We start from the raw sequence: 18504 nt of genomic DNA on the forward strand, positions 1-18504 counted from the left end.
TCAGATCAGAGTAAGCTTTATAAACCCGGTGTGATGCTTCCTTTGGCCTTTACCTGGATGATTGGAGAATATTCAAGCCTTCAGCAAGTCAATACAGGCTCTTTACTATATGCTGAGTGGCCAGATTATGATGATCTCTGAATGCATAATAATCTGGCCACTCAGTGTACTTCTCTTAAGTACCTCATTTATTTGATATCAAAGATACTATAAATTGTGCACCTGCTCAGTTTTTCCCTTTGCAAAAGCTCAGTGGTTGGCAAACTCATTAGTCAACAGAGCCAAATATCAACAGTATGACTGAAATTTCTTTTGAGAGCCGAAAACTGACTTCTGCGCATGGGCCACAAAGTTTCAATCGCACTCTGCGTGCACATGGTATTTTGTGGAAGAGCCACACTTAAGGGGCCAAAGAGCCGCATGTGGCTCACGAGCTGTAGTTTGCCAACCATGGCACTGGGTGACAGAAAGCTCAGGGCAAATAGGTGGTTGATCTCTAGCAAAAGTCTAGAATACTTTTGGTGCCCATTTGAGATGTAAATACACTGAGTGGCCAGATGAATATGCGTTCAGAGATCATAGTAATCTGGTCACTCCGTATATACTTTAGGGAATCAAAAATAATGTCTGATATTTGTAAAGAACTTCATTTTTCAAAGCACTTTCAATCCATTCAACAACATCTATTAAACTCCTCCTGACCAGGTTCACACAGAATGTCTGAATGGCTCTTCAGGAAACTGTGTGAGGGTGGCTATGATTACTGCCATTTGACTGATGGAACTGAAGCCCCCCAACTACCTGGAGCCCTGAGTTTACTCAGCAGAAGTTAACCCGGGACATCTGCCTCCCACACTAGTGGGCTTCTCACCGCCCGCAACAGTGTCTGGAATGATATTCCTGCTTTTAAGTGTTTTATAATCTAAGGAGGCGATGGGGGAAAATTAGCGATGATTATGAAGTAGTCAGTGACATAAGCCATGAGAGGAGATCGGTTCAAATGGGCTGGTGGGTGAGAGGAAGAACAAAGGTGAGGTTGCACAAAGTCCTCCATGGGAAGAGAGAGAATGCATGCTGAGCATTTACTTATCATGCACCAGGCTCTGTCCCAGGTGCCTTCACATACTATATAAGCTCATGTAATCCTCTCATTTTGCAGCTGAGCAAACAGGCTGAGGGGAGTGAATGAACCAGTCACATAGCTAAGAAGATATGGACCCTGGACCAGGAATCGAACTGTGACCTCCTGGTTCAGAGGTCGATGCTCAACCAACTGAGCCACACTGGCCAGGGTATATGTTATTCTTTTTTTAAAAAACACATTTTTATTGATTTCAGAGAGGAAGGGAGAGGGAGAGAGAGATAGAAACATCCATGATGAGAGAGAATCATTGATTGGTTGCCTCCCGTAAGCCTCCCACTGGAATAGAACCTGGGACCTTTCAGTTTGCAGGCTGATGCTCTATCCACTGAGCCAAACCGGCTGGAGCTATATTATTATTTATAATTAAAAAATATTTCTGCCCTGGCCGATGTGGCTCAGTTGGTTGAGTGTCATTCTTTGCACCAAGAGGTTGCTGGTTCAAATATGGTCAGGGCACATGCCCAGGTTGGATGTTGTGGACTCCAGCCCCAGTATGGGGCATGTGGGAGGCAGCAGATCGATGTTTCTCTCTCCCTCTTGCTTACTCTTTCTCTAAAAAAAAAAAAAAAAAAAAAAAACAATTAAAAAAAAACCATTTAAGAATAATAAAGCCCTGGCTGGTGTGGCTCAGTGGATAGAGCGTGGGCCTATGGACTGAAAGGTTACGGGCTCAATTCTGGTCAAGAGCTCATGTCTGGGTGGTAGGCTTGATCCCCAGTAGGGGGAATGCAGGAGGCATTCTCTCTCATCATTGATGTTTCTATCTCTCTCTCCCTGCCCCTTCCTTTCTGAAATCAGCTCGGATTGAACAAAGGTTTACAATAATTTTTCCTTCTGTTCTTTACTTAAAAAAAAAAAAATAGACTCAGTTGAAATCCCTTTTCTATTCTATCTCAATCCTCCCCCCACCTACCTTGGCTAATAGTGTTTATTCTTTTCATCAAAGTTTAAAAAAATGTTTACTACGTATGTCTATGTCCATACACATAGCGTATACCCATGCACAGAGTACAGATCCATAACCCTGGTATATACTGTGAGTCAACATCCTTAGTAAACCAACATGAATGGGGCACCTACGAAGTGACTGATCCTATGCTAGGAGCTGGGAATACATTATGAAATAAAAGACAAACTCCTGCCTCCAGAAGCTCACATTCTATTTTATTTTATTTTGGGGGGAAAGAGAGGCTCACAGTTTAGTGGAGAAAGACTGTAGGTGTGACCACGGCATTCTTGGGCTCAAAAACAATCCTCTCCCCAGAGCCCACACTTGTACATCTGGCAGCAAAAGCCCTGCATGGGCCGTTTTCACTCTCAGCTTCATGCTCTCAGCTGCTCACACCAACCTCTGCCAGAGCTGTGACAATGGGCCTCTCCATCGTCCCCCGTCATTCCTGGGCTTCACTGTCTCTGGGCTGGCAGCCCTGGGCCTTGCCCTCCCCAGGCCCCCGCGGGCATCTCCAGAGAGCCCCACCTCTGGCTGCTTCTCTGCCAGACCCCCCTTCCAACTCCTGATGGAAACACTCCTCCATGGGGGTCAGGCTGGGGCTCCCGCTCAGAAGGACCCTCTGTGGCCAGGCCCTGTGGATCCACAGGACGGACTCTGCCTTCACTTCCTCAGCTCTCCTCCAGGTCTCCGCCTAAAGCCTCCCGGCTCTTGTCTGCGCCTCCTCCCGAAGACCAGATCCTCGGGACGCCCCTCGAGGACTCCCCTTGTGCTCTGCCCCTGACCTTCCCTCCGTGGCCAGCGTTTCCTCCCGGCTGGACTTTCTGAATCCTAACCGTCCCAAACAGGCCCAGGCCGGCCATGCTCCCAAGCCAAAAAGATCACATCCTTCAAGACTCAGCCCAGCCACCCCAGGAGGAGGCCTACCCAACAGAATTGTCCTTCCTGTCCGCTCCCTCCCTCACAGCACCCAGAGGACACACCGCAGCGTGCGTCTCACTCGCAGTGGCTGGCTGTTTAGCTCCCAGGTGCACTGAACGTAGAACCTGCTTCCGGTTCTTTCTCAAACCTTCTACCTGCCCCAGGTAACGTGTCCGGACCCGCTCACCTTGGCCACTGGAAGTCCTTGGGGGAGCACTTGGCCCTCTCCCGGCCTGGTTTGCTCCTCTGTGAAATGAGGTAGCTTTCCCCCAGGGAGCTGAGGAGTGGAGGTTAAGCGTGAAAAGTGCTTTTTCATGTTCTAGTCGCAGGCGTCTTCAAACTACGGCCCGCGGGCCACATGCGGCCTGCAGAGGAGTCTGATCCGGCCCGCCAGGTTTTTTGGGCAGTGAGCGCAGCCGAGGTGTTACAGTAGGAATTAGTAATTCATATAGTCCGGCCCTCCAGCTCTCTGAGGGACCGTGATCTGGCCCCCACTTTAAAAAGTTTGAGGACCCCTGTATCTAGTGGATATTAGGGGATATTTGCTGAACTAAATTACGGGCAGGTGGAACTGGAGCTCAAAACAACAAAACATTCTTTCTATAAACATAAGTGTGGACCACATAAATAAATAAATAAATAGGTAAGTAAGTAAATAAGGACCAATATGAGAACATGGCATGAAAGTCTCCCCTCATCCCAGAATTCTTCCCCCTACTCCTAAGGAGACATACCTGCGCTGCCCGCCTCCCACTGTTCTCCATCCCAGCACATAGCTTTAATATGCATCTGCCTAATCACCCTCTGCTACTATCCCCACCAACACTGAGCTGAGAAGATTCACCAGTAATGCTTTCTCAAAATTCCTTTTAAAAACAGGAAAGAGAGGCCGCTGATCAGGAGTCACTTAGCGAGGGAGGCGCAGAATAGTCACTGGATACGCTAAAGCCTGCCCGCCCGTGCACACGTCCGCCGTTAAACCAGCAAGCACAGGAATGACAGAAGCCACCAATGAGGGCCTGCCACATGGCAAAACCTGGTGGCAGGTGTTTTTAAAGACCCATGCTTTGTTTAATTTGCTAACATATGTAAAACAGGGTTTCCTCTCCCCTTGTTTCAGGTAAGGTCCCCAAGACCTGGGGATAAAGCGAACTGTCCACGCTCACACAGCCTGGAAGCTGGCCCTGCCACTTCAAAGTGTGCATCCTTCCCACTGCACTACCCGGCCCTGGGACCCACTGGAGGGTCCAGGACAAGTCACCACAGAAACATGCTGTGGGGACACACACACACTCTGACCAGGATGCAGCCTCGAAGGCACCAGGACACGGCTCCTGCACACACACACACACACACACACACACACACTCTGACCAGGATGCAGCCTCGAAGGCACCAGGACACGGCTCCTGCACACACACACACACACACACACACACACACACGTGCACACACTGACCAGGGATGCAGCCTCGAAGGCACCAGGACACGGCTCCTCCCGGGATGACCTCTGGGCAGCCTCCCAGCTCCTTCCTGGTGGCCCGGCTGCTCTTCTCTGAGAGCAGTGAGCAGCCTCAGCGTCTCCAGCCTCATCTCGGGCCAGGGCTCTCAATTACATCTCTGTTCCTGCCACACCAGAGAAGGTGGGAGGAGGGTGGTGCACAGCGATGGCCAAGGCTGTGGGTGTTTTCATGTGGGGAGCCCCAGCCAGTCCCGTTAACCAAGTGAGGTCCAGTAGGGGGACTATTGAATCAAATATGCCTGTGCCCAGGGTCTATGGCTATGGAAAAGGGGGCGTAGAGGAGTACGGGGTGGATGATGCTGGTTTCCACTGACTGAGGTTAATTTAATAATAATAATAATAATAATAATAATAATAATAATCTATAATAATAAAAGCATAGCCGAAACCGGTTTGGCTCAGTGGATAGAGCGTCGGTCTGCGAACTGAAAGGTCCCAGGTTAGATTTCGGTCAAGGGCATGTACATTGGTTGTGGGCACATCCCTGGTAGGGGGTGTGCAGGGGACAGCTGGTCGATGTTTCTCTCTCATCGATGTTTCTAGCTCTCTATCTTTTCCCCTTCCTTTCTGTAAAAAAATCAATAAAATACATTAAAAAAGAAAAAGCGTAATATGCTAATTAGACCGGACAGCCAGACGACCTTCAGGACAACCTTTCAGATGAAGCTGGGGCTGTGAGGGCCAAGCCCCTTGCACAAATTTCATGTATCAGGCCTCTTGTAATAATAATAATAATAATAATAATAATAATAATAATACAACTATGTGCTAGGCACTGCACTCAGTGCTTTGTGTGGAAGGTCTTACTGAATCCTCATACCTGTCTGGCAAGGAAGGTGCAGTCACCGTGCCCATTCTACAGATGAGAAAACTGAGGCTCAGAGCAGAGTGGAATCAATAAAAGCTCACCAAGCTAATATTGTAGCTGTGCTAGCATTCAAGCTGGGTCTGTTGGATTTCATAACCCCTCCCCCGCAGTGAATCCTCCCAGTGAATCCACAAGATACAAATGGCCCAGCATCCAGAGCTCAAATCAACATCAGGCTCCTGCGGAAAACCTACATGGGCGGGGGCGCAGCAGAGAGAGGCAGAGCCCTAGCCCAGGCCCCTGACCTGACTGGTCCTACCATACCGGTCCCTGTGCCGGCAACACCCTGGACCTCCTCAGCAGAGCCTGAATTTTGCTTCCAAAATCAACAAGGGATCGCTGTCCCTCGGGCTGTTTACAAATGGCCTGTGTGGGAGGTCAGTTTGGGAAGTGATAGAGGGTCATGACCATTTACTCCTGAGCCACTCCTCCCTGTTCCTTGGTCAAGTGTCAGAGCCAAATCTGGAAGGTAAATGTTGCCAGGCCTGTCTGTCCAAAATATCTCCCCTACTGCTCTGCCCAGGGGTACCCTTCTTCCTCCTGGCGTGGCCTAAAGTTCCCTGGTGGATAAGAAAACAAAGACAGTACCAATCCTAGGTGACCCCTGCTCAAAAGGCCAACTGTAACTCGGAGTAAATAACCCATGAATGACCTTGACCCACCAAAACATCGGGATTGATTTCCCCAATCCCTTGAGAGATGGGAGGTTCAGCGTGACTTGGTCTTTTCCACAGACAAAACCCCACTGATCCCAAGCAGCCCCGGGAGCTGTCGGGAAGTTTTAATGATCAGAAAATTAATGTTCATGTCGGAACTAAAATTTCTCTTGTTGTGATTTTCACCCATTCATCCTACTTCTCAGCCCACAAAGGTAATCTGCTACCTTTTACACGTGACAACTGTCAGGTTAAAGCACTTCTGTGGCCCTAGCCTGTTTGGCTTAGTGGTTAGGTCTTCATGTCAGCCCGAGAACTGAATTCAGGGTTGCAGGTTTGATTCCATCAAGGGCTTGCATCTTATACCTGGGTTGTAGGCTCCATCCCTAGTCAGGGGGTGTGCAGGAGGCAACCAATTGATGTGTCTCTCTCACTTGATGTTTCTCTCTGTGTCTCTCCCCCTCCCTTCCACTCTCTCTAAAAATCAATGGGGAAAAAATATCCTTAGGTGAGGACTGAAAACACACACACACTTCTATGCATGAAAGGTTAAATTCAATCTTCCATTGGATGGAGCAGTTAAGGTAGCTGATACCAACACTTCAATTTTACCTCCCACCGATAGGTGGCAATAGCAGTTGGTTAGCATATGCCCCTTTGTACTTATCCTACAAATGACTGACCTCAACCTGTTTCTAAGTAGAGTTTTCTGCCCTTGAAAACAGCAACTGTGTGTTCTCTGATTCATTGCTTCTCAGGGATAAGTAGTCCCAGATCCTTTAAGTAAACTTGGGGTTCCTCATTTTTCTGTGTCAACGTCTCCCTTAGATTCAGTACCGAAAACTGAACACATGGCTCCAGAGGGGTCCCGAAATATCCGGAATGACATTTTTCTTGAAACTTATCAGAATTCTGTGTGACCTTGGTCTTTACCTCTTGGGTTTTCTGATCTGTAATACAGCAGTTTATAAACTCCAGAGGGTTGTTGTGAGAATTCAATGAAATAAGTCTTGTAACATATTTAGAACAGTGGCTGTGCACAAAACTTATTGGTATTACATTGATTAATGCAAACAAATAGCTCATTAACTTTACAGGGGCCACAGTAGACTGCTCACACACACACTGTTGATGCACCCCTAAAACTTTTTCAGGTCAATCAGAGCCCTAAGACTGGTAGGTAAAAGGGCTTTCTAAACTGCAAGGTGCTGTGGAAATAAAAGGCAATAGCAGTTGCATTATTAATGGTAATGATGTTAAAGATGAGCTTCTGTCCAATAACTAGGTCTCCATTATGCTCTTGTGCAAATGTCTTTTTGAACGTAAGTGCAGGATTTTGCATTGATTCCTCTTAGCCTTGACTTTGTTGATTTGGGGAAAGGAACTCCATGCCAAAACCGGTTTGGCTCAGTGGATAGAGCTTCGGCCTGTGGACTGAAGGGTCCCAGGTTCGATTCTGGTCAAGGGCATGTACCTTGGTTGCGGGCACATCCCCGGTGGGGGGTGTGCAGGAGGCAGCTGGTCAATGATTCTCTCTCATTGATGTTTCTAACTCTCTATCCCTCTCTCTTCCTCTCTGTGAAAAATCAATAAAATATTATTAAAAAGAAAGAAACTCCAGCGCCATGAAATATGGTGCCCCAAGGAGGAAACTGAGGAGGGATTCCCAAGAACTGTCCGAGGGTTCCAATGTTCTCCTCCATTTCCATGGAGGACAGAGATAGAGGAGATGATGACACCTCTCCCAGGAAGGTGAAAGTTCTAATGCGACTGGTAGGGCGTGGGGGCAGCTGGGTGGGCCAAGGAAGAACAAGTAACAGATTCTTGGGGTGAGAATCAGGAGAACAGAATTGCCTTTCCCACACGTTTTGCATGTGACTTTGGAAAGCTCTCTTCTCTCTGGACCTTAGTTGTAAAAATGGTCCCATTTGAAGATGATCTCTAAGAACCTTTCCAGTCCATAGTTCTATTGTATGCAACAGCTATCCATAGCTTAACTTAGGAACTATAATAGTATTTTCATTTTTCTTTGTAGATACTGACTCAGAGTGTTAGGAGAGGGAAGTCAGCACATGCAATTCACGCTGGAAGGCAGGAATGCTTCCTGGATGGCATCTGACGCTGGACCAAACTGAGAACTCACACAGGGGTTGGAAGTGGCAGCAGCGGTCCTTATGGGATGGACCTCTGAACACTCAGTCACCCAATTATGCCTGAATCCTAAAGGGCCACCTCCTACACTCTCCATTCCTGTTGGATTCCCCCATCATCTCCCATGCGCCATCTGCCTGCCTGTGCAGAGCTCTGTCCCCTTGTGTATTACAACTCCCAAAGATGGGATCCAACTTGGCTTAATGTTCCCTTGCACTTGGGGCCATCCACAATTACAAACAAAATACTTGCTCCTTGTGGTTGGTTTTCAGAAATTAGGAAGCACATTTCTGGTTTCAGTTATCCACCTATTCTTTCACCCTCCCATCCACTCACGTACCCACCCACCCCTCCACTGCACACAATTTGCCTTCCACCTGTTCTTCTGTCCATTTTCCTTGTCATTCACTCAACCAGCGTCTACCACGTACATAGCACAGAGAGGATGCAAAGAAGGGCTGTCTTAGAGCTTAGACAGTGAGGATAAGAAGTAGAATTGTTTCCTTTAAGAATTCTTCAATCAATAATTATTGGGAATCATCTCCCTCACATCTAGCCCAGCCTTGATCTCAGCGATGTCTGATCAATATCCTATTGAAGACCTATGGAAAAAGCAGTGGCTTGCAGATCTGGGTTCTAGGCCCACCACTCCCATGAAGTCTTATTTACCTACTCTGTCACATCCTGCCTTGGACATTCTCTGTTTCTGATTTTCATGGCCCACATTGGAAAGAGAGCCGCCTCAAGGAGCTCCCAACCCCAGACGCACGGATCTAAGTTCCACACGCTAAGGTTTATAAACAGCAATCCCAGATGAAAGTGGTCACGGGGCCAATGTTTGCCTGGTGCCAACAGGGTGGCACAAACAGTGCCAGGAGTCAGGGGGAGGATGAGACCTGTGGGCGTTTGGTGGAGTCTGACCGAGAGCTGGAATGTGACCTGTGGCTTCCATCTGGCCGGCAGTCTTGGGGCACAAGCCAAGGGCCCGGCTCCCAAGGCTCCTCACACTCCACCTCCCGCACAAATCTCCAGGTGTCCCACTGTCCCCGCGGAGGACAAACAGGCCCAAGGTTAAAGAATGCATGCCCTTCAGTGAATGCGCCAGAAGAAAAGAATTCCATCTTGACGTCCTAGTCAGGAAGGGGAGGGAGGCAACCCTTAAGGAGACACGAACACAGTGCTAGGCACTAGGCTCCCGCGTGTTTTCTCATGTAATCACTTCAACAAGGCGGGCCTCTTTATCTCCGTTTTGCTGATAGAAAACCGAGGCTCGGAGAGTTGAGTGACTTGCTCCAAGTCTTATAGTGAGTGGAGGAGCCGAGACTCAAACTAACATCTTCTACCTCCAAACTGTCTGTAGCTGCCAAGCCTCCCGGAGGTAAGCCATTGTCCTGGGGCCCTGCCAGGGTCAGCGCCCTGAAATGGCAGGGCCCCTCACGCCCGGCACTGTTGCCACGGGGCCAGATAATTCTCATTTCGGGGCCTGACCTGTGCGGTAGGATGTTTACAGCATCCCTGGCCTCCAGCCACGAGATGCCAGCAGCACCCCTCGTTGTGGCTAAGATGTCTCCAGATGTTTCTCAGTCTGAGAGGCAGATGGCCTCTGGGGGAGAACAGAACAGAACAACACACCTGTCTCTTGGCAGTGCCCTGTCCTTTCCACATGAGAAAGTCTCGTCCGGAAGGGGAATATCCATCCGTGGATAGACAACCAGTAATATCAATGATGATGATGACCACAAACACAGCCACCATTTATCATGCTTGCTATGCACTGGTTGCCAGTGCAGCTACTGAGTAATTGGGCCCGGTTTCGTCCGGAAGACAGAGGGTTCAGAGGTCTTTAATCTTGTAAGTCCACTTCCTGTCCCATTCTGGTGCAAGGATGCCCTTCAGCTGCAGGGCCCCTCCAGGAGCCCATTGACCATCCCTTACAGAAATGACACCACATTGCCTGGGGTGGCCAGCCTGTCCCGCCCCAGCTGGCCAGCAGCCTGGGCCTCACACCTCCCCCAGCAGTCCTCGGCCCCACAGTGACTTAGGGATGACTCTCCTGACCCGTACGAAAACTGAGGTAAAAAGGATAAATTCGGTTTTGCCTCATTCTGGGAGAAATAATGCTTAGGACCTATATTTTTCTTTTAAAAAAATTATATTTTTTCTGGTTAAACATTGCCGATGGAACACAAGCATTCATCTCTGCTTCCCTCCTGAGACGCCGTACACATGATAGTAAAGCAATCAAGACGTGTAGATCCACAGGCGAAGGGGAAGGAGGGAAGACAACCATCGGAGAGAGGCCGGCCAGGCTGGAAAGCAGGAAGAGTTGATGGCCGAGTGGAAAAGGCCAAGGCCCAGACCGGCTGACGGGAAACCCATAAAAGCTGATGTCGCTGAGAAACCCCAGGGAGACTCGGGAATGGGTGGCAGCAGATGGGGCTGCAAAGAGGAAGTGGCAGCTCAGCTCCATTCCCTCCTCCTTGGGTCCCTGGCATTGGCTTCCTCTGCCCGAGGGATGCGGTAAGTTCACCCTCTGCGGGTGAATCAGGGGGTGGACCTGCACAGCCCGATGACAGTCCCGTGTAGCCATTTACATTTAAATTAAAATTAATTAAAATTAAATAAAATTAAAAGCTCAGCATCTCCCTAGCTGGTTTGGCTCAGTGAGTAGAGCATCCTGGGTTGCAGGCTCAGTCCCCAGTAGGGGGCATGCAGGAGGCAGTGGATAAAAGAGTCTTTCTCATCATTGATGTTTCTATCTCTCTCTCCCTCTCCTTTCCTCTCTGAAGTCAATTATGTGTATATATATATATATATATATATATATATATATTTTTTTTTTTTTTTTTTAAGAAAGGTTGATAAGGAATTAAAAATTGACAAAAGAAGTAAAAAGTTCAAAAAAAGCTTGGAAGACTGACATAATGTCCATTAAGTAGAGCAAAACAGATTACTCCGGGTGTTCCAACAACCTAATATTTCCAGAAGTGATTAAGCAGAGAAAATTGAGGGAAGGAAATTATCAAATGAAAACTAATATCTCAACATTTCCCAGAGCGAAGGATATGAATTTTCAGACTGGGAGGACCCTCTGAGTCCCCAGAATAATGAATGAAAAAGACCCACAATAGGGCTCATCACATGACCTTTTAGAGCACAGGGCATAAAAAGAATACTCCACACATGTCCATAGATTACTTTTTTTAAACTTCTTTTAAAAAATTGATTTGAGAGAGAAACGTTGAGTTGTTGTTCCATTTCTTTATGTATTCGTTGGTTGCTTCTTGTATGTGGCCTGCCTGGGGATCAAACCCACAACCTTGGGGTACCCTTGGGGTATCAGGATGATGCTCTAACCAAATGAGCTCCTTGGCGAGGGCAGTTTTATTCTTAAAGTCAAATACAAAGGACCAGCCATCAGGTAAAACGGGAATGGCACCGGGTTTGACAGCAGCAGCACCAGAAGCTCTAAGACAGCCCTCCAACACGCTGAGGGAAAAGAATTTCCAGCCGAGACGTGGATAGCCAGCCAAGCTAAATACTGACTGAAAGGGCACACGAACGATATTTTGGGGCATGCAAGGCTTTTTAAAAAATCCACTGCACCCCGTGCCCCTTTACCCAGGGAGCTCCCACAGGACAGCCCCCCCCCCCTAAAGTGGAAGAGTAAGCCAGTGGGGAGCAGGGGGTGCCCAGGCCATCATCTGCAGCAACCTGGGGGTGACCAATCCCACAGCGGGAGGAGGGAGGCGCAGGGGACTCACCAGCCACGAAGAAATGAAACCGGGAGATTTTCAGGCGGAAAGGAGATCTACGTTTCTGGTGGCGAGTTTGGGGTGAATTGATGATAGAAAACTAAACTCTTCCAAAAGACTGAAGGAACCTAGCTCCCCCCTCCCCACACACCATCTCTCCACCACCACCCCCAACCCTCTGCGATGGTCCTCGGAGGCACCCATCTATGACCACAGGGTTCTGTGGAACCCTGTCTGAGAACTACTAAGCCCAATGCCCTCTCCTTACAATTGGGGAAACTGAGGGCCAGCAAGGCCCCGCAGGGGCACCTAGAGAGAGTGAGTTTACTGGGTTTTGGGGAAACCCCTCTGATTCATTTAAGACAAGAGCAGTCACTATAGTAAGAACTAAACCGAATCTGGAGGAACCCCACCTGGCCTGCGCTATCCGCCTTAGCTGTCGGTGCTTTCGATCTGAGGGGATTGTACCTGCAGGGAATTCCTGAAAAGAACAGATGTAGCTACTTATAAGTTCCCGAGTTACGTCCCATGACCACCTCTGGAAGCAAGAACGTGTAGCTGTAACTGAGTTCTGTACACCATGGACAAGCCACTGTAAGCCTCGGGGGAAAAGCTGGGGTGGGAGCGGGGCTGGGATGGGGGGAACCACATAAATGAGTACCCACCCTCTTCTTGGAACAGGTGCCCTGACCCCCACTGCCCTCAGGGAGATCCTTATTATTCTTTTTAAGAATCAAGATCAGTGTCCTCCTGCGAATCCCAATAATCAGACGTGTTCCCCAATGCCGACGTTTCACTTTTGATTCTCTGCCTCTCTGACCACGTTTTCCAGGGGCCTGGCTAATCTCAACGTGTTTGCAGTTAAAGAGTGAAGGATGTGAACGCTGGAGTATCTGAACTTGACTATGAAATTCCAAGAAACCTACGGCTCTGTAACCCATGACACCTCGCTGCGTCTCAACGCCTGATCTATGAAGCTCATCTCCTTACCTATTTAAAAAATATATATTTTATTGATTTTTTTTTATAGAGAGGAAGAGAGAGGGATAGTTAGAAACATCGATGAGAGAGAAACATCAATTAGCTGCCTCTTGCACACTCCCTACTGGGGATGTGCCCGCAACCAATGTACATGCCCTTGACCAGAATCGAACCTGGGACCTTCCAGTCCGCAGGCAGACGCTCTATCCACTGAGCCAAACCAGTTTCGGCTCATGTCCTTACCTATTTAACAGGGTCACCACAAAAAGCCCAACAGAGAGGCAAGCACCTGGGCTGGAAGTTAGGAGTCCCGGGTTCGAGTCTTACCTGTGCTGCTTACTCGCTGTGTGACCGTGGGCAAGCCACTTCTGGACTTCAGCTTGCTCGCCAGCAAAACGCGCGGCTGGGGCCCTGGGACTCCTCCTCATGCTCCTTCCACCGAGCGACTCCAGCCTCCCAGTTTGGTTCAGGACGTGGCCCCTCACCCTCCCGAGGCTCGCCTGCCTCCCACACCCTCCATTCCAGAAGAAACACCCTTCCCCTTTCCTGCCCAAGCTCGGCCTGGCAAGCGCCGGGCTGCGGAGGGGACGGGAGGCGGGGAACCGGCCCAGCAGTTCAAGGCTCCGTGGTGAGAGCTGGCCCGGGGCCAGTCACAACAGGCCCGCAGCTACAGAGGGCACTTGTCTGGGGGACCAGGTCTCATGTAAACCTTGGCTCTCGCGTTGGCGGCTGCCTCTCTCCTCCCTCCCGCCGGGCGCAGCACCAGCGCTGCTTTGTTGTGAAGGGGCTGTGGGTGCTGAGCAGCGCCTCGATGTGCTGGGAAACTGGACAGAAGGGGGTAGGGAGACCGGTGAGGGTGGCCACAGCGAGGGTGGAGGGTGGAGACAGTGGGGCGGGGGCAGGAAAGGCTTCGGACCCTGCAGTGGGGCAGACCAGGGGCAGGAGGAAGGGGCTAGTGCCCGACTCTCTCGTTGGCTAGCCAACGGCTGTGAGCTAGGTACTCCCTTCTCTCCCCCAGGCCTCAGTTTTAAAATGGGACTGACCCACCCGGGCCTGCACTCACACCCCTGGGTGGAATGAGAGAGAACAAGAGGCCTGCACTCACCCACCTGTAGACGATCCATTCAAAGCGTCAAAAGGCATTAGACACAAACATAGGCTAGAAGAACCTGTTTCCACAGTTAGGACCACTTTTTAAAACGAATTAAGTACCCGATTAAAATAAAACAATGTGTATTTATTTCAATAATTTATAGAACTTTTGCTTCCCAAGAAAGTACAGGGGATTTTTTTTTTTAACAGAATGGAAAAGCATTAAATGAATTTTGTGTTAGCTTAAAAAAATAAAAGAAAAATAAAATGGGCCTGACCCACCTTATGCTGTGAGGACTAAAGTAAAATGCTGAACTTACAGTGTGATGTCGTGGAGAAAGGGTTTGCAGTTAGTTAGATCAGTGTTTCCCAACCTTCTCTCATGATGAGAATCACCTGGTGGAGTTGTTAAAACACAGATTCCTGAATCCCAACTAAGAAGTGCTAAACTAGAATTTTTGAGAACATATAGGTAAAATTGCATACCTAACTTAGTGCTCTGTATATAAAATCTGTCTTAAAGCACTAGTTAAGTATACAATTTTACCTATATGTTCCCAAAAATTCTAGTTTAGCACTTCTTAGTTGGAATTCAGGAATCTGTGTTTTAACAACTCCACCAGGTGATTCTCATCATGAGAGAAGGTTGGGAAACACTGAGTTAGATGAACCTGGCTTCAAATCCCACACCTGTTTACCTCTAAACTCACTGTTGTGGCTAACTCATTTACCCTCCAGGAGCCTCATTGTCCTCACCTGAGGTATGTGTGCAGCTAAAATAAAAGTGTAAGGATTGCCGAAACCAGTTTGGCTCAGTGGATAGAGCGTCGGTCTGCGGACTTAAGGGTCCCAGGTTTGATTCAGGTCAAGGGCATGTACCTTGGTTGCAGGCACATCCCTGGTGGAGGGTGTGCAGGAGGCAGCTGGTCGATGTTTCTCTCTCATCGATGTTTCTAACTCTCTGTCCCTCTCCTTTCCTCTCTGGGTCGGGGGAGGTGGGGTGGGGAGAGTGGGAAATGTAAGGATTAGCCCTAGCTGGTTTGGCTCAGGGGATAGAGCGTCTGCCTGTGGACCAGAGGTTTCCAGGTGCAATTCTGGTCAAGGGTACATATCTTGGTTGCAGGCTCCTCCCTGGCCCAGACCCTGGTTTCTGAAAAATTCGTGTTTCTCTCTGTCTTTCCCTCTCTCTCCCACTCTCTCCCTAAAAATCTCGGGAAAATAGTCTCACGCGAGGATTAAGAGTATAAGGATCAAATGGGAACGGATAGAAGGTATCTGCTTCATCAATAGGTTTGACTCTGTCAGGGCCACCTCATGGCTTTTGTGGGTCCCTCCCACCGTAATGAATGTTCATGGCCTCTAAACATGTATTTTTTTCTGAAGTTGAAATATTTTTTCTCCCACCCTAAAAGTTGTTCCCCTTGATTTTAAAATAAATGAAGAGATTTGGAGGAGGGAACCTGGCCAGTCGGTTAGAGCAACTTCCCAATTTGCCAAGGTTGTGAGTTTGACCCCCCAGTCAGAACACATACAAGAAGCAACCAATGAATGCAGAAGTAAGTGGAACAACAAATCCATGTTCCCTCTCTCTCAAATCAATAAATTAAAAAAAAAAAAATTTAGGGGGGACCTAAGTCTACCTCACACGAGAACTTAGGATGGTACAAAAGTCCCCCCAGGTTTTAGATCCTGCAGACCCCATCAGTCTCATCCCTGTCTGAGCTCAGCCCTGCCAGTCCCTCCTATCCCTGCCACAGGGCCTTGGCATGTGCCAAGCACTTTCCTCACCGACTGACACATGATGTTTGAACCCAAGTGTTACTTAAGATGTCTATGCTGCTTTGTATGGGCATGTGTGTGTGTGTGTGTGTGTGTGTGTGGTGGGGGCAATGGAAAGATATGTACACATATAATACCTTAATAAAAAAAATATAAAAAAGATGTCTATGCTGTGCACTCCGGCAGCACCATGTCCCTCTCATCGCCTCTGTTGGATGAGTGGCTGTGTCCCCCACCACACCCTGAGCTCTGTGACTGAAGGGGCTGTGCCAATTTTTATGCACCTTGTGGATCCCCAGAGCCTGGACCTCAGCCTGGCACATTGTAAGTAGGAACACATAGTCGCTGAGTGAAATAAGTGACTGGCTAAGGCAGTGGGTGTTCAATACTTGCTGGCTGAACAGCAGTGTGGACCAAGCACCGAGCGCAGATCGCCTGGCTCATGCCTTCCCACCACAGGGCTGAAGATGTGACACTGAGACACAAGGCCATGGAGTGCCAGGGAGCTCAGAGAGGGCACGGTGCTGAGCAGGGCGTGGGGAGGAGGACTGTGGGGTCGGGGTGACCGGGGTCAGAATCCCAGTAACATATTAATAGGTCATATTCACGTGGTTCTCCGTACCACGCCCTCCACTAGGTATTTGTGTTTATTGTCTCACCCACCCTAAGTGAAACAGATGAACTACAATTAAAAATATTTATGCGAGGAAACGGAGGCCCAGAGAGGTTAAGCAACTTGTCTAAGGTCACCAATTGAGGGGGGTTGTGAACACAGGAAATCTGACTTGGTGTCTGCTCCACATTTTGAAGGCATGGCACTAAGAATAAACATTTTAAAAGCACCGAGTGCCCAGCACATGTCTGAAGGCTTTGCAATGAAATTTTTATTTGTATAGTTTTTACTTCATTTTTTATAACATTTTACCCCATGACAACCCTATAAGGAGAGTATTCCTATCTCTATCTTTTTAAAAAGTATATATTTTATTGATTTTTTTTACAGAGAGGAAGAGAGAGGGATAGAGAGTTAGAAACATCGATGAGAGAGAATCATTGATCAGCTGCCTCTTGCATACCCCCTACTGGGGATGTGCCCTCAACTAAGGTACAAGCCCTTGACCGGAATAGAATCTGGGACCCTTCAGCCCACAGACCGACGCTCTAGCCGCTGAGTCAAACTGGTTTCGGCACTATCTCTATCTTATAGGCAAAAACCCACCCCCACAAACAACACTGAGGTCCAGAGTGGTGAAGTCACGTGCCTGAGATCACACAGCCAGCAAAAGGGGTAGAACTGGGTGGAACCCAGGCAGAACACTTGAGTTCATGCTTTTAACTTCTCCACTTCACAGGTGCTCAATGAAGGAGCGTTTTTATTATTATTTTCCTGGGATTTTGTCACATGAGGAAGGGAGGAGCGACATTCTAGATGGGAGAACCCTCAGGAGTGAAAATGAGGGGCAGGAGGTAGAGATGAGCACACTCAGGGAGGGAAGTATGAAATGTGGTGAGGGGATGGGGCGGGGAAGGTCAGAATGGAGAGTAGATACCAGGGATGTATTGGGACCAATTGGGACCTTCCTTCATGGGGAGACGCTACCATGCCTGGCTCTCCTGTTATGGATTCTGTATCTGATGTTTGAAAAACTTCAGAATGTCAGAGCCAGACTGACCTGGCCCTGCTGGGTGCCCCTTGGAAAGTTACTTAACCTCTCTGGGCCCCCACTCCTTGCCTGTAAGATGGAGGTAAAAGAGAAAATGACCTCCTTCGCTGGCTCTGAGCTCTCTGAGCTGAGGTGAGAGGAGATACTGAGTCTAAAGCTCCTGGCAGAGTGTTTGGTGCCAAGCAGCCCTTTGACATGCTTCCTTTCTCTCCCCTCTCCCACCCCCAGTCTCACCAGTGATTGATCTGGAGCCACCCACATTCCTGGAGACCGGAGCTCCACAGACGAGGGAGGAAACAGGAGAGGGAACTGTCACGCTGTCCAGTTTCAAAGACGTGTCCGCGACGGAGAAAAAGAGAATGATTGTAACCCATTTCCTTCTCCCTCCCGCTGTGTCAACTCGGCTTATATAACTGAACTTCTCCGAGGTAACCCCTGGGGCCGCAGAGGCCCGGCTGGCAGGGACATAACTGTTTCTGTGCTCGCTGCCCAGGTTCTGAGCAAACACCGCTGCCTGCGAGGGAGGCTGCGGGGGAGGCCGCGGCCAGGAGGAAGCGGGGTGAGGAGTGAGCGCTGGCTGGAAGTCAGGGAGGAGACCCGCGCTCCAGGCCCAGGCCTGCCTGGAGGGAGGGACACTGGGTGACAAGCTTTCAGGGTAAAGTGACCTGGGAGCGAGATGCCCGTGTGGGGCATGGGTCGTGGGAACCTTGGTCAGTCCTCTTAGAGGAGAGAACGAAGTCTGCTCCCCACCTCAGCCTGGCATTCGGGGCCCTTCCCCCCTCGGAACTATTTTTAAAAAATATATATATTTTATTGATTTTTTACAGAGAGGAAGGGAGAGAGATAGAGAGCCAGAAACATCGATGAGAGAACATTGATCAGTCGCCTCCTGCATACCCCCCACTGGGGATGTGCCCACAACCAAGGTACATGCCCTTGACCGGAATCGAACCTGGGACCTTTCAGTCTGCAGGCTGACGCTCTATCCACTGAACCACACCGGCCTCGGTGCCCCTTGGAAC

At 49.0% G+C, this 18504-nt stretch overlaps 1 protein-coding gene across 3 annotated transcripts in view; it reads right to left on the reverse strand.

Annotated features, from left to right (window-relative positions):
* Positions 1-18504, reverse strand: part of LOC118724753 (non-compact myelin associated protein) — a 37063-nt gene that overhangs the window by 6621 nt on the left and 11938 nt on the right. Inside the window, exon 1 of one of the 3 annotated variants that reach the window (XM_045585021.1) lies at positions 13275-13535. The exons of 1 other annotated variant lie outside the window; for it this stretch is intronic. In XM_045585021.1, the coding sequence (XP_045440977.1) occupies positions 13275-13375 (101 nt within the window). In that variant the 5' untranslated portion in view covers positions 13376-13535. Of the gene's footprint in view, positions 1-4473; positions 4651-13274; positions 13536-18504 lie in introns of those variants that run through there. One more of the 3 variants, XM_036448437.2, reaches the window with a different exon arrangement.

This window comes from Pipistrellus kuhlii, unplaced genomic scaffold (genome assembly GCF_014108245.1).
Source record: "Pipistrellus kuhlii isolate mPipKuh1 unplaced genomic scaffold, mPipKuh1.p scaffold_m20_p_2, whole genome shotgun sequence".
NCBI classification, from domain to species: domain Eukaryota; kingdom Metazoa; phylum Chordata; class Mammalia; order Chiroptera; family Vespertilionidae; genus Pipistrellus; species Pipistrellus kuhlii.